Below are 14,943 nucleotides of genomic sequence, written 5' to 3'. Positions count from 1 at the left end.
TGGCTCAATGTGACCACACTTCAAAATTACTTAATTTGTGGTGAAATGCTTTGGGCTATCCTGAGGTCACGAATGATGCTGTACAAAATTATTTCCTAATTAAATGCAATCCTGAAGAGGTTACATTTTCCTTCCTTTGCCTAATTAAGCTGGGCTGTTATGCCATTGAAACTGCAGTCCCATGAGACCATAAGATGTAAGAGCAGAAGTAGGCCATTCAGCCCATTCAATCTGTTCTGCCATTCAATGAGATCATGGCTGATCGGATAATCTTCAACTCCAGTTTCCTGCCTTTTCCCTATAACCCCTGATTCTCTTACTGATTAAAAATCTGTTTATCTAAGCATTGAATATACTTAATAGCTCCGCCTCAACAGCCCTCTGCAGTAAAGAATTCCATAGATTCACTGTCCTCTGAGAGAAGGAATTCCTCCTCATCTCTGTCTTGTATGAGTGACCCCTTATGCCGAGATTATATCCTCTGGTCCTAGACTTTCCCACAAGGGGAAATGACCTTTTAACGCCATGCTCCCCAAGAGCCTTGTGTATTTCAATAAGGTCACCTCTCATTCTTCTAAATTCCAATGAGTACAGGCTCAATTTACTTAACCTATCCTCATAAGATGTTCCTTCCATAGCTGGTATCAGCCAAGTGAACCTTATTTGGACTGCATTCAATCCCATTATATCTTTCCTTAGATTAGGGGTCTAAAACTGTTCACAGTATCCCACCAGTGGTTTGTATAGTTTTGGCAAAACGTCCCTACCTTTATAGAGACAAAAAAAACTACAGATGCTGGAATCCAAGGTGAAAAAAACAGGGGGCTGGAAGAACACAGCAAGCCAGGCAGCATCTGGAGGAAAGGAGCAGTAATACCTGAAACATTGACTGCTCCTTTCCTCCAGATGCTGCCCAGCTTGCTGTGCTCTTCCAGCCACCTGTCTGTCTACTTTCATACCCTATTCTCTTTGAAATCAGGCAATCATTCCATTTGCCTTCCCAATTACCTATTGAAATTGAATACTAGCATTTTGTGATTCATGCATGAGGGCTGCCAAACCCCTCTGTTCTGTAGCTTTCTGCAGTCTTCCTCCATTTAAATAATATTCAGCTCCTCTATTCCACCTGCCAAAGTGCATAAGCTCTCATTTCCCACATTATATTCCATCTGCCAAGTTTTTGCCCTCTCACTCAACCTGCCTTTATCCCTCTGCAGACTCTATGTGTCATCCTCACCACTTGCCTTCTCACCTATTTATGTGTTAATGATTAACTTGGTTTACTACATTCATTATCCTCATCTCCTGCTGCTTTTTGTTTCCATCCCTTTTTAATTAATGGTGTTACTCTGGCAGTTTTCCAACCCTCTGACCTTTTCCAGAATCTAAGGATTCTTGGAAAATTGCCACAAGTGCATCCACCATCTCTGCCACTACTTAATATCTGGGGATGTACCCCATCAGGTCCCAAGACCTTACTGGTCATTAGCCCCATTCATTTCCCTGGTACTTTTTCTCAAACAACTGTTGTTTTTCTTTCATAGAGTCAAACTAACCCTTCATTCTAACTCATCCATACCAACTATGTATCCGAAACTGAACTAATCCCATTTGTCTGCATTTGATACATATCCCTTCTAAGTCTTTCCTAATCATGTACCTGTCCACGTCTTTTAAATGTTGTAATTATATTTGTCTCTACTATTTCCTCTGGCAACTCATTCCACACATGCACCACCCTCTGAATTAAAATGTTGCCCACGATGTCCTTTTTAAATCTCTCCCTTCTCACCTTAAACCTATGCCGTCTAGTTTTGGACGCTCCTGCCCCTGGAAGAGGACCACGGCTATTCACACTATTTATGCCCCTCATGATTTTCCCTTCCTCCTTGATTAGTAGCAGCTTCTACTGTGAATACTGATGCAAAGCATTTATTCAACTCCTCTGTCATTTTCTGGTTCCCCAACATTATTATCCCGGCCTCGATTTCAAAGGGACCTATGTTCACTTTGGCTTTCCTCTTCCTTTTTATTTACCTTAAGAAGCTCTTGCTGTCTGTCTTCATGTTACTTGCAAAGTTAATCTTCTCTCTCTTTTTGTTGGTTGTCTTCTTGACTTTTAAACTTTCCTAATCCTCTAGCTTACCACTAATCTCTGCCACAACAGGTGTCTTTTATTTCAATTTGATGCACCTTTAAGTTGGTTCATCGTGGCTGGTTTATTCTCTTAGAATCTTTATTCCTCACTGAGATATATGTTTGATATGAGCAATGAACTATTTTCTTAAACACTTGCCATTGTTCCTCAAGCATCTTTGCTGCTAAACTCCTTCCCTGGTCCTCTCCATTCTTTTGTAATTACCCTCATTTAAGCTCACAAGGTTGTTTTCGACTGAAGTTTCTCCATCTCAAAACTGAATGCTAAATTCTACGATGTTATGGTCACTGTTTCCTAGGAGATCTTTTACTGAGAGCATTTGTTAAACCTGCCTCATTACACATCACCAGATCTGAAATAGCCTGATCCCTGGTATTATTCTAGGAAACTGTCGTGAGTACACTATGAATTTTCCTTTGTGGCTAACTTTGCCAATCTGACTCTCTCAATCTACATGGAGGTTAAAGTCACCTACAATTAGTGTACTGCCTTTTTATGTGCCCTCAATATTTCCTGATTTAATCTCTGTCCTGCCATACAGCTGTGAGGAGGCCTATATCAGTGACTTCTTCCCCTTGTTATTTCTTACCTCCACCCATAATGGATTCTACATCTTCTGATCCAAGATTTTTTTTTGCTCGTACTGACAAAGCTACACCACCAACCTTTACTTTCTGCCTGTCCCACTCCAGAACAGATCACAGTTGTATAATGGCAAGTGAACCACTCGCTCAGAATCCAGTACAGTGTTGCTACCATGTCTGAGTGGCTCTCTGTTTTAAAGCTTGGCAAAAACTGAAAGAACTGTGAATGCTGGAAATCAGAAACTAAAACAGATATTGCTAGAAAAGCTTAGCAGGTCTGGCAGCATCTGCGGAGATTTTGGGTCCAGTGACCCTTCCTCAGAACTGGCTTAAAGCTTTAATGAAGTGAAATTGTTATTGCTGAGGGATTAGTGATAAAACATGCCCTGAGAAACCAGCTACCAAACTGTCTTCTTTTTATACTATCACCTCTTTGAATTGTTAGTTTGACTGATAATTGTAGATAAATGACGTACAAATGAATCTTGTGCTGCCTTCAGGGGTGAGAAACAAGGAGGGTAATGGTACTCAATTGTGCCAAAAACCAGGTTCCCAATGTTGGGATGAAAATTTGCAACTATATTCGCCGAACTTTAAAGGCAGGCTGAGCTTTGTAACAGTGTGTGGTGGGAAGCCCTTTGTTGTGTACTTACATGTCAAACCTGAACATTAAGAGACAAACTCATCCAAATCCATGTTCGCTACAAGTGGCCTCAACTGCAAAAACAATGCGCAACAGGTGAGGTACTGCACTTTGACACGAGTAGCTGCTGTTCTGCCTCCTTTGGGAAGCATTCATCTACACCAGACCATGAGTGACACTGGGTGGCAGCGGTCTAAGTTGTATGGGGCATAGAAGATGACTGAGGGAAACTGGAGGGTAATGGGCATCAGTCAAGGTGGTTGGCCAAGGGTGTCTGAGGGAGGCAGGCTAGCTGGGCAAGGGCCAGAAAGGTTAACTGAAAGTATTCACCCAGAGAGCCCAAGTGATACCTGACCGGGTGCCATTATAGTGCCAGCACTTTCAATTCCGTAATGCAATGGTGAGTGTGTTGTATTCCTGGACATTTTCTTCTGATTTCTTTGGCAACATTTTGAAGAGCAGTCATACTGGACTCGAGACATTAACTCTATTACTCTCTCCACAGTTCCTGCCAGACCTGCTGAGTTTCTTCAGCTGTTTCCGTTTTTATTTACCAAGGAAGCCCCCCTTCCTTTCTTCAAGAAGAGTGGGGTCTTCTGTGCCCACCTCCGTGTTTCGAGGACCAGTTTAAGAAAGCGAAGGAAGTAATGTCACATCTCATTTGATCCAAAGGTTATGGGTGTGGATCAACAAACCAACAAACAATGTGGGGTTTACTTGTGCTTAAGTACTTGTGGAGTGCAAATATGTTTGCAAGATGGCATCATATTGGCCAACGTACAGTTCAAGTCACATAGGTACGTGTTTCTTACCTCATCAAGTGCGTACATCAAGATGTCACGAGAAAGACTCGTGAATCAGATGTAGCAAGCAACGAGAAAGTTCTCGTCCCTGGCCATACTTTCCTGAGAGACAGGCTCTGGCTCCATACTTAAACAGCAACTGGGCACCACTTCACTCGCCTGGAGTTTCTGTGGTGACAACACCCGAGAAATACCCGCTAAGTGACAGAAACTCTCTGCCGAGCTCAGTGATGCTTTGGTACAGCTACCGTTGCATGGAGTGAGGGACAGAATAGAGGCCATCTTCACGGGGGATGATACCAGGAGGCCACCTCATCGAACCTGTCTGACCTGGGCTCAAAAAGCAGAGAGACTCCACACCATTGCCCTTCATGAACTGGTGGTGTAAGGAAATGAATATTAAGTGGCACCATCTTCTCTGTGCCAACTCATACTCTCAGAAGCATTGCTTAGTCTAACTCTCCCTCTGCACAGGGATCTCACAAAAGGCAGAGACTGTATCAGACACATCATATGCACTCTGGAGCTCCACCTACCTCATACTCTCAAACTTTGAGGCACTGTACCTCCTACTCACTGACTGTGGCATGGTTATACATCCTCACAAACCCTGCTCCCAGGCACACGGCCACCAGATTCAAACCTTCTCTCTCTCACTGCAGCTGAGGGGGCCAGGACTAGTGGAGATGGTGCCAGACATAAAGATCCTCACCTCCTCTGAGGAAGGGCCAACAGAAAAGAATGGGAACTATTCCTCTCATGACAGAGGGATAGCAATGGCCCCAAAGCCCCGTGAGCAACATATAGTGCTCTTCTCCTTTCGGATGCGCATAAAGGCACACACCTCGATGTGTATGATATATTCTGCATCTTCACCAACTAATTCTCCCTCTTCTCTCCTGTAGGCACTAATGGCAGCCAGCACCAGGCCTAGTAGAAGAGGCCACAGCCTGAGACCCTCTACACCAGTATGTCTGAGGAGGAAGCCTGTGAACCTGCAGAGGAAACACCAACACCATGTTTACCTTTACTCTCCAACAGAGACAGTCACCACGGTGTGGACATTAGCCAGCTTAGACTCACAGTTGGGTGGACATATCACCGACATGTGACGTCAGTGAAGGGAGGGGAGCCTGAGGTAGCTGCTGTGTGCCAGGCAGATGTGTTCCTGTACTTGGCCATAACTGATAGGTTCAGGTTGCAGCTTGAGGGGGGCAGGGGAGCGGCAGGCAGGTATGAAGATGGAGGACGGCCTGCAGCGGTCCTGGAACCCGGTCACTTGGCTCTCCTCAAAGAAACAGCATCGGCTGCTGTGGAGACTCAGGTCCAGCAGGAAGAACAGTGACACTGAGTATCCTTGGCAAGGGAAAATGGCACCAGACACCTCGATCCTCCCTCTGAGTGCCCATTCTTCTCAAGGAGAAAGGGTAATGCCAGCAAGCACCCACAAGGAGATGGAGTGATAGACAGGCACCTTGGCAGCTTCTTCTCAGGAGGCTCTACAAGGTGTGTTACACCTCCACCTGCTCCTCGCCTATGGCCTCTCACAAATCTCACAAGTGTGGAGCCGAGTGGAGGGATCAGCTTAAACGTTCACAGTCTTGAGGAGTGGCAGTGCCATCAGTGCGGATACTTATGTAGGGCATGAATGCAGTGAATGCTCACTGTGTTCTGCATTGCTCCAGAGATAGTGAGGTTGTAAGGTGCATCAGCTGCAGCCTCGGGATATGGGACAACTCAGTAACATTTCTTTGTGCTTCGTGTGTCCTTTGATGCAGGACCGTCTTAGTACATCCATCCAGGAGTGTGTGACCATGGCAGGGAACAGTGTATTACAGTTGTTTTGGTACTAATGTTGGTCCAGGACAAGGTGTGCACACCAGCTGTGGGTGAGATGATCAGATCCACAGTTGAAGAGAAAAGTCACCGTTTTATTCTGTGGGTGAACTGAATGGAAGCCCAATTCAATCCTGGTGAATGTCAGTGCTCCCATAGCCATAAGCTGCCTCCTTGCCTTCTGCACTGCTAAGTGAGACAAAAGTTGCTGGTTGTTCTTTACGCCAAGCTGCCACTCTGAAACAGAGCCTGGCGCCGCTGTTCTCCAGCTGAATTCCGCGATGGGCAAAGACACATCCTGGCTCGGTCTCCATGGTCACGCCTACTGCGTTGTAGAGCTTATAGTAAACATGAAGTCAAGGAACACAAGAAGGTTTTACTAGAAGCAGCCAAAGCTATGTACTCATCTAGGCTCGAGGCAGAAGAGTAAGTCTCCAGATACCTACTTGCTACATGCAGTTGGGTTTCAGAAGGGTGTAGAATTTCAATGGTGGCGGCAGTGATTTCTGTGACCCCTGAGATCAGTTACATGCTAAAACAGAGAATATCATAACAGCCTCCTTTGCAAATGGCACTTCTGACAGTGCAGCACTCCCCCAGTTCAAGTGCCAGGTTTGAGGTGACCAAACACCCAGATTTTCTAATGGCCAAACAGTTGCTCCTGCAGTGTCAACGGGAACTGTGTGTGGGAATCCTGCAGAATCTCCCACATAGCACACTCCGAGGGAAATGTGGAGGAATTGAAGATTCCAATGGGCAATTCCCCAGCACCTGAAAACTTCTGAATGTACGTATTTAAATCAGAGAAGTCAGAGGGTTCTGCAACAGTTAAGTTCCTGAGGAAAAGTTAAGACTATTAAAAACCTAGTCTAAATCTATACAACTGGCAGAAAGTCTACCACACACCCTAAACTATATCTTCCAGACCTGGTGCCAACACTGCATCTACCCCTGGGACCCGAACTTGCCCGTCCCTGGAACAAACACACCACTGCCCCCACTCCACTCAGGGCCCAACAGATCCCTTTTAACCACAGGATCTGACAAACCCAATTTACTCCTGGGCCCTGACACCATTCTACCTCTCCCCCGAGACTCAACCCTCTACCCTCCTTCTACTGCCATCCCAACACCACTCCCGCTTTCTGTCACACACCAAACATCTCCTGACCTACCCTAAAACGCTTCATCTACCTAGCCCCTTTGCCAACTTGTTTCTGGCACTCTTCCTTCATGGCAGGCTATCCCCTATCCAACTGATATCTAACCTCTCACTTACCCTTACATACCTACAGTTCCATAGGAGCTTTCGAAGTGGCTGCCTGTGATGCTGGATCTTTAAGTCACAGAATACAGCGACTGATTGCTGTGAAAATAGGGCACAGTTTGCCTTCCCTTGCATTATGAGGGACTGGTCACATTTAAACAACTCCATATTTTTCAAGGAGCCCTGATCAGAAACTCTTCATCTATGCAAAGTTCTTTCTTAATGTAAAGCTGGAGCTGAGTCACAATCCGTGCGACTGCCATTCCTCTGAAACTCAGGGCCGAGGTTTTGAAAATACTTTTTTTATGGATTGTCCACCATTTCTTTTGGTGATAGTGATGCAGCAACATGAATGCCTCTCCTGTGTTTGGACAAGTGGTCATTGATTTTGCGGGAATACTATTCAATCTGGGGCATAATTACAGATGAATTTAGTTTTGTCCTCCTCTAACATGCATACTCAGCACTTCCCAACCAGTGCAGAAGGGAAACACAGAAAATTGCAAATAAGTCTGTTAATTTCACTTTCCTTTTCATCCTGGCTGACAGAAAATATGGGGTTCCAACTGCTACTCTCCTGAGATTGGGGTGGGTACAGGTTCACACTGTGGGCCCTTCGGCTATTTTCGATTTGGTATTACGTAATGAGGAAGGATCAAGTAAATGGTCTTGCAGTAAGGATCCTCTTGGATGGAGTGACCACAAGATGTTAAAGTTTCAAATTCAAATTGAAAGGATGAAGACAGTCACATACAAGAATTTTAGTGCTGGGCAAAGGTAATTATACAGGCCTGAGGAAGGAGTTAGCTCAAGTGGACTTGGCAAAAATACTGAAGGGCAGGACAGTTAAAGACCAGTGGCAAATGCTTAGGCAGATGCTAAATACCTCTCATGTAAAGTATACCCGAGAGGAAGAGGAATTATAAAAATCATCTATGGCTTAACAAAGAAATCAAGGATAACATAAAAGCAAAATCTAAGGCATATCAAACTGCACAAGGTAGTGGCACTCTGGAGGATTGACCGAACTCTGAATGTCAACAAAGGGTTACTAAAGACAAACTCAAAAGAGCTAAGACGAACTACGGAAGGAAACCAGCAGAAAACATAAGCACTGATATTAAAAGCTTCTATCAATATATAACAAGAGACTAGTGAAACTAAATGGTGGCCCTTTAGAGGACCAAAATGGCGCGGTAGTAATGGGAAACTCAGAAACTGCAGAGACGCCAAAGCAATATTTTGTCTCTGTTTTCACAGTGGAAAATAATATTTCCTTTCCAAAAAACTGCAGTTACTACAGAGGAACTTGGTGAAATTAGGAAGAAGGTATTAAGTAAATTGATAGGAATAAAGGTTGACAAGTTCCTGGAGCTTGATGGTTCTTAAAGAAGGTGGCAGCAGAGATAGTGGATGCATGAGTTCTGATATTCAAAATTCCCTGGATTCTGGAAAGGTACCAGTGGATTGGAAACATGCTAATGTGATACCCTTAATCAAAACAAAAGGGAGATAGGCAAAAAGTGCGAAACCCTAGACCAGTTAGTTTGACCTCTTGTGGGAAAGTTGCTGAAGTCAGTCATAAAGAAGGAGCTAACTGAACACTTGGAGAAACAAAGCTCAATTCATGGTTTCACACAGGGCAAGTCATGCTTGACAAGCTTGCTGGAGTTCTTTGAGGATGTAACCAGCAAGGTGGATAATGGGGATCCCACAGATGTGGTATATCTAGAGTTCCAGAAGGCATTTGACAATGTGCCGCATAGAAGACCAATCCAGAAGGTTAGACTCCAAGGGTGCTAGGAGTAGAGTGTTGGCTAGGAAGCAGGGTGGGCTGACAATAGAAAGTAGAGGGTTGGGATAAATGGGTCTTTCTCTGGATAGCAAACTGCAACTAATGGAACGCCGCAGGGTTCAGTTCTCAGACCTCAACTATTTACAGCTATATAAATGATCTGCAAGCAGGGACAGAGGGTAACATAGCAACATTTGTGGATGATACTATGAATAGGTGGGAAAGCAGGCAGTGATGAGAGAGAAAGAATTTACAGATGGATATCAATAAGGTAGGGGAATGGGCCAGAGTTGGGCTGAAGGATCTGTTTCCATGCTGTATGACTCTAAGTGTGAGGTTTTAACAATAAAAAGGTAAATTATTTAAATGGGAAACAGATTGAAAGTGTGTCAATGCAGAGGGATCAGTGCGTGAATCACAGAAAGTGGATATGTAGGTGCAGCATATAATAAGGAAAGCAAATGCAGTCCTGGCATTTACTGCAAAAGGACAGGATTATAAAAGTAAAGAAGTGTTGTTACAATTATACAAGGCCTTGGTGAGACCACAGCTGGAGTATCATGTCCAGTTTTGGTTTCCGTACTTGAGGAAGGATTTGGTGGCACTGGAGGCAGTTCACAGGAGGTCCACCAGATTGATTCCAGGGATGAAAGGGCTGCTATAGAGAAGCAGTTGAATAACTTGGGCTTGTACTCGCTGGAGTTCAGAAGAATGAGGGGGGATCTGACTGAGCTATATAAAATGCTAATGGGGATTGATAAGATGGACATTGAACAGATGTTCCCCCTTGTGGGACAATCTCGAACAAGTCATAGATATAGAGTGGGAGGAGGTAAGTTCAAAACTGAGATGAAGAGAAACTACTTCTTTTAGAGGATTGCGAATCTGTGGAACTCACTGCCCCAGAGTGCAGTGGAGGCAGAATCAATCAACAGATTCAAGAATGAAATGGATATGTTTCTGATGAAAAGCAGGATAAAGGGCTATCGGGAGCAGGCAGGAAAGTGGAGTTGAGACCAGATAAGATCTTCCATGATCATGTTAAATGGCAGAGCGGGTTCAAAGGGCTGAGTTGCCTACTCCCGTTCCTAAATCCTATGTTCCTAACTACATGTTAACCACTGATTTGAATGAAGATACAATGACCTCTAATGTTTAAATGATCCTGAATCACATGGCATGAATCACAAAATGCTAGTGGGTAGGTACTGCAAGGATTTAGTTTGGCAAATAAAATGTTATTCTTTAATTCTAGGAAGATAAAGTCTTGTTACAACCATGTAGGGTGTTTGAGAGACTACACCATAGAGTGCTGCTTACTTTCCCCCTTTTAAGGAGGGGGTAGCATATCTTCGAAGTTCAGAGAAGGTTCATCAATCCAAGATGGTGGCAAAGTAGGACATTTCAGCCAGAGCTTATCTGCTCCATTCATTTCTTTTTTTTCTCTCTCTTTCGTGTTTTTCTTTTCTCCCTTCTTTCTTCTAGGTGACGTCCTGAATTCCCAGTCTCAGTGCAGACTTGGACTCTCAGTCTCAGTGTGGACCTAACAAGGCATCCTTTCGGCCTGGCATGGTGGTCTTTTGGTCTGGTGTGACCCGAACATGGACTTCTGGTCTTGAGGTGATTCCAGAGTTGTCTCCCGGCCTCGAGACTCTCGAGGTGAAGCCCAGTAAGGACTGGAGGCTAGGTGCCAGCATGGACTGGGTTGGAAGGACTGTTGTTTTGAACTTCTTATTTCTCTATTTTTTAGTTTATTCCTATGATCTGTAAAACTGGACTTCTTATTTCTTTATTTTCTAATTAATTTTCCTAAGAACTTCTACTGAAGAATTGTACCTAAGTACTTTGTACCCAAGATGGTGCCATAAGTGGCGACTTCTAAACTTTTCACTGCACTCATTTGAGTATATGCGACAATAAAGCTAATTCAATTCAATTCATTGCTGACATGAAACGCTTGCCCTACAATTAAAGACTGAGCAGCCTCAATCTATTCTCATTGGAATTTAGAAAAATGAGGGTGATCTCATTGGAACATTAAATTCGAAGTGATCTTGACAGGGTAAATAGCGAGAGGATGTCTCCTCTTGTGGGGGAATCTGGTACTGGGAAAAACAATTTCAGAATTAGAGTCTCCCAGTGAAGAGAGAGTTAAGGAGAGCTGTTAATCTTTGAAATTCTCTATCCCAGACAGTCAAAGCAGCTGAATCATAGAACACTATCAAGGCTAAGTTGGACAGACTTTTGGTCTTCAAGAAAATCAAGGATTTGGCAGAAAGAGATAAGTAATAATCTTTTCTAATAATGGAACAGGCCTGAGAAACCAAACAACTTACTTCCGTTCCTGATTCTTCTGTGATTTTCATTGTATCAGTTTCCAAGATTACTGTCATATCTTCAAACAGCACTTATTTTAACAACAACAATTGCATGTTACAAAACTAGTAGACTAATAGGACAGAGTTTGATACCAAAGATAGATGAACAAAAGCTTGGTCAAAGAGGCTGGTTTTAAGGAGATCTTAAGGAAGAGAAAGGCTTAAGCAGGAAACTCAAAAGCTCAGCAAGGAATACACAGTGAAAGTGGCCATAGTCCCAGAGAACTGGAGACTGTTTCTCATTTGAGAGATGACAGGCAGTGAGGTAGAGAAGATTGAGCTTTCAGGGGACTTAAGCTGGGACAGGTAAGCGAGCCTGCGATATTGGCATCCCTCTGCATTATGAGCCAGCTGACCAATCTAAGGCCAACGACAACAAAAAGGCAGGGCAAAGGAAGAGAGGGTCAGGTAAGAAGCTAGAGACGTAGAGATCTCCAAGGGTTGTGGGGTGGAGGAGGTCGCAGAGACAGGAACAGGAGACAAGAAAGAACTCGCAAGTGCCAACTTACAGCAAAGACTGCGTTCTGGAGTCCAAAGGGGATGGGCGTCAGTCTCGCCAGGAAGACCACCTTAAGCCCACTGGTACCATCCAGCACTCGGATGATGGCACTGAGCTTGGCATTCCCTCTGACCAGGGCACCCATGGGTGCCAGCAGCCAGCGCTGGGTAACCAGATGAGCTGCCAGGGTGCCCACCGCCACCCCAAAGACCAGCACCGCCAGCCCCCGCTGGAAGCCATACAGGTATCCCGGTGCCAAGCTGAGCAGCGTGTATCCCCAGGTCCAGGGGAAGGAGATGAGGATGAAGGCCAGGCTGAAGAGGAGCAGGCCGGCCCGGAACTGCTGACCCTCCAGCCAGCGCAGCACGAGGCGCCGGCACGACCAGAACGCCACTCCGCCCAGCGCCGTCCCCACGGCAACGGCCAGGAAACAGCAGCGAGCCGAGCAGGCCCGGAACCGCGACACCGACAGCGGCTCCCCCGGCAGCACAGCACCCCTCACACCGCTCGGCATCACCGCCACGACCGCGTTCTCCCACCGTCACACCGCCCGCCCGCGGCACACGGTCCCCGCCCCCGTCACCCGGCGACCGAGTCCTACACACGGGACCCGCCCCCTTCACCCGGGCACTGCCCCCTTCGGAAGGGCCCCGCCCCCTGCAGGTGCGCCCCGCCTCCGGCACCTCGCGACCGCCAACTGCAGCCGGGCACCGCCCCCTGCGCTTGGTGACCGCCCCCAGCACACGGTCACCGCCCCCGGCACCTGGTGACCGCCCCCTGCAGCCGGGCACCGCCCCCTGCGCGTGGTGACCGCCCCCTGCACGCGGGCACCGCCCCCTGCGCATGGTGACCGCCCCCAGCACACGGCAACCGCCATCAGAGCCCCGCCCCCGACATCAGAGCCCCATCTAATTACCCCAAGATTCCCCTGTTACACTGAGCTACCCAGTGTCCTGCCATTCCTTAAATACTCCCTCATCCTGATTGTTCTTCCAAAGTCCATCACCTCACACTTATCGGGGTTAAGTACCATCAGCGACTGGTCTGCCCATCTGACCAACCCATCTACATCTTTCTGTATCCTACAATTATCTTCACTATTAACCGTTCCGTCAATCTTGGTGTCGTTTTCAAATTTGCTTAACATTCCCCCGACATTTTCATTTATATCATTTGTGTGAATAACAAATAATAAGGGTCCCAGTACAGGTCCTTGTGGTACACCGCTGGACACCGGCCTCCAGTCCTATTACCAAGCCAGTTTCCGATCCATCTCACTAGGTTTCCATCAATTCCATGTGCTTTAACCTACTCAATTAGTATTCCATGTGGGACCTTGTCAAAAGCTTTGATAAAATCCACATAAACTCCATCAACTGAACTTCCCTCATCAAGACATTTGATCACATTTTCAAAAAAATCTAACAAATTTTCTAGGCATGACCTTCCTCTGACAAAGCCCTGCTGACTATCCCTAATTAACCTATGCCTTTCCGAGTGGGTATTAATTTGCTCCTTCAGAATTTTCTCCAGTAGTTTCCCTACCACTGACGTGAGATTCACCGGTCTATAATTTCCTGGTTCATCTATACCACCCCTCTTAAAACGTTGAACCACATTAGCTATCCTGCAGTCCTCTGGCACTTCCCCCATGGCCAGAGAGGAATTGAAAATTTGTGTCTGAGCCTCTGCAATTTCCTGTCTCACCTCCCACAGCAGCCTGGGATGCAATTCATCCAAGCCAGGGGATTTGTCTGTTTTTAAGAGTGACAGAGCCTCCAATACCTCCCCATTTCTTATTTCAAACTGCTCAAGTTTCTCACAGTCCCTTTTCCTGAATTCCGTACCTACGTTCTCTTTTTTTCCAGCGTGAAGATGAACAGAAGTATTCATTCAACACCTTTCCAATATCCTGTGGCTTCACACACAGGTTGCCCCCTTGATTCCTAATGGGTCCTACTCTTTCCCTGGTTAACCTCTTCCTTTTAATTTATTAATAAAATAGCTTAGGATTCTCCCTAATCCTGTTTGCAAGTCCTTTCTCATGCCTCTTTTTGCCCTTCTAATTGCTTTCTTAAGTTTTCTGTATTCCTCTAAGGCCATAGCTGAATTTCTCCTTCTGGACTTGCTAAGAGCCTTACTCTTCTTTATCCAGTCCTGAATTGTCCTAGACATCCATAGTTCTCTGAACCTATTGTTCCTACATTTCCCTCTAAAGGGTATATGTTGGACCTGTACTCTCCCCAGTTCTTTCTGCATGCCCCCGTCCCCATTTCTCCACTGTAGCCTTCACCATAAGGAGCTGTTCCCAGTCTACTGTGGCCAGATCCTGCATTATTTTAATAAAATCTGCCTTCCCCCAATCCAAAGCCTCTTTTGCAGGCTATTTTTTTCCTTGTTCAGAAGAAATTTGTACAAAACTGTACCATGTTGTGGTCGCTATTGACTAAATGTTTCCCCACCGCCATATCAAACATCTGTCCAGCTTCTTTCCCCAGAACCAGATCCAGTGCTGCACTGACCCTTATTGGGCCTTCTACACATTGATACAAAATACTCCTCTGGATACATTTCAGGAAATCCAGATCCTCTAAACCCTTAACACTATGACTACGCCAATTTATCTTGGGAAAGTTGAGATCCCCTAGTATAGTTATTACTCTAACACATCTCTGTGAACTGTCTACATGTTTGCTCCTCTATTTCCTGCTGACTCTTTGGGGGCCTATAATACATTCCCAGTAAAGTAGCATTTCTAAGTTCTACCCACAAAGCATCATTTGAGGACTCTTCCAAGATATCATCTCTCCTTATTGCAGTCATTGACTCCTTAATTAATAGTGCTACACCACCAACTTGGTGCACTCTCCTCTGTCTCACCTATATTTCTCCAGAATGTTAAATTGTCAGTCCAGCCCTTACCTCAACCATGTTTCTGTGTAAGGGTACAACTTTGGTTCTGGTCTCTTTTGAAAAGCAG

At 45.4% G+C, this 14,943-nt stretch overlaps 1 protein-coding gene across 1 annotated transcript in view; it reads right to left on the bottom strand.

Annotated features, from left to right (window-relative positions):
• The window catches only part of LOC109937383 (transmembrane protein 64-like), a 32,014-nt gene extending 19,498 nt beyond the window's left edge, over nt 1-12,516 (bottom strand). Inside the window, exon 1 of the mRNA XM_020535962.2 lies at nt 11,974-12,516. Coding sequence (XP_020391551.2) covers nt 11,974-12,477 — 504 coding nt within the window. The 5' untranslated portion in view covers nt 12,478-12,516. The remainder of the gene's footprint in view (nt 1-11,973) is intronic.
• Between the last annotated feature and the right edge of the window lie 2,427 nt (nt 12,517-14,943).

This window comes from Rhincodon typus, chromosome 15 (genome assembly GCF_021869965.1).
Source record: "Rhincodon typus isolate 14 chromosome 15, sRhiTyp1.1, whole genome shotgun sequence".
Lineage (NCBI taxonomy): Eukaryota > Metazoa > Chordata > Chondrichthyes > Orectolobiformes > Rhincodontidae > Rhincodon > Rhincodon typus.
This window is presented reverse-complemented; position numbering and strand designations above follow the sequence as displayed.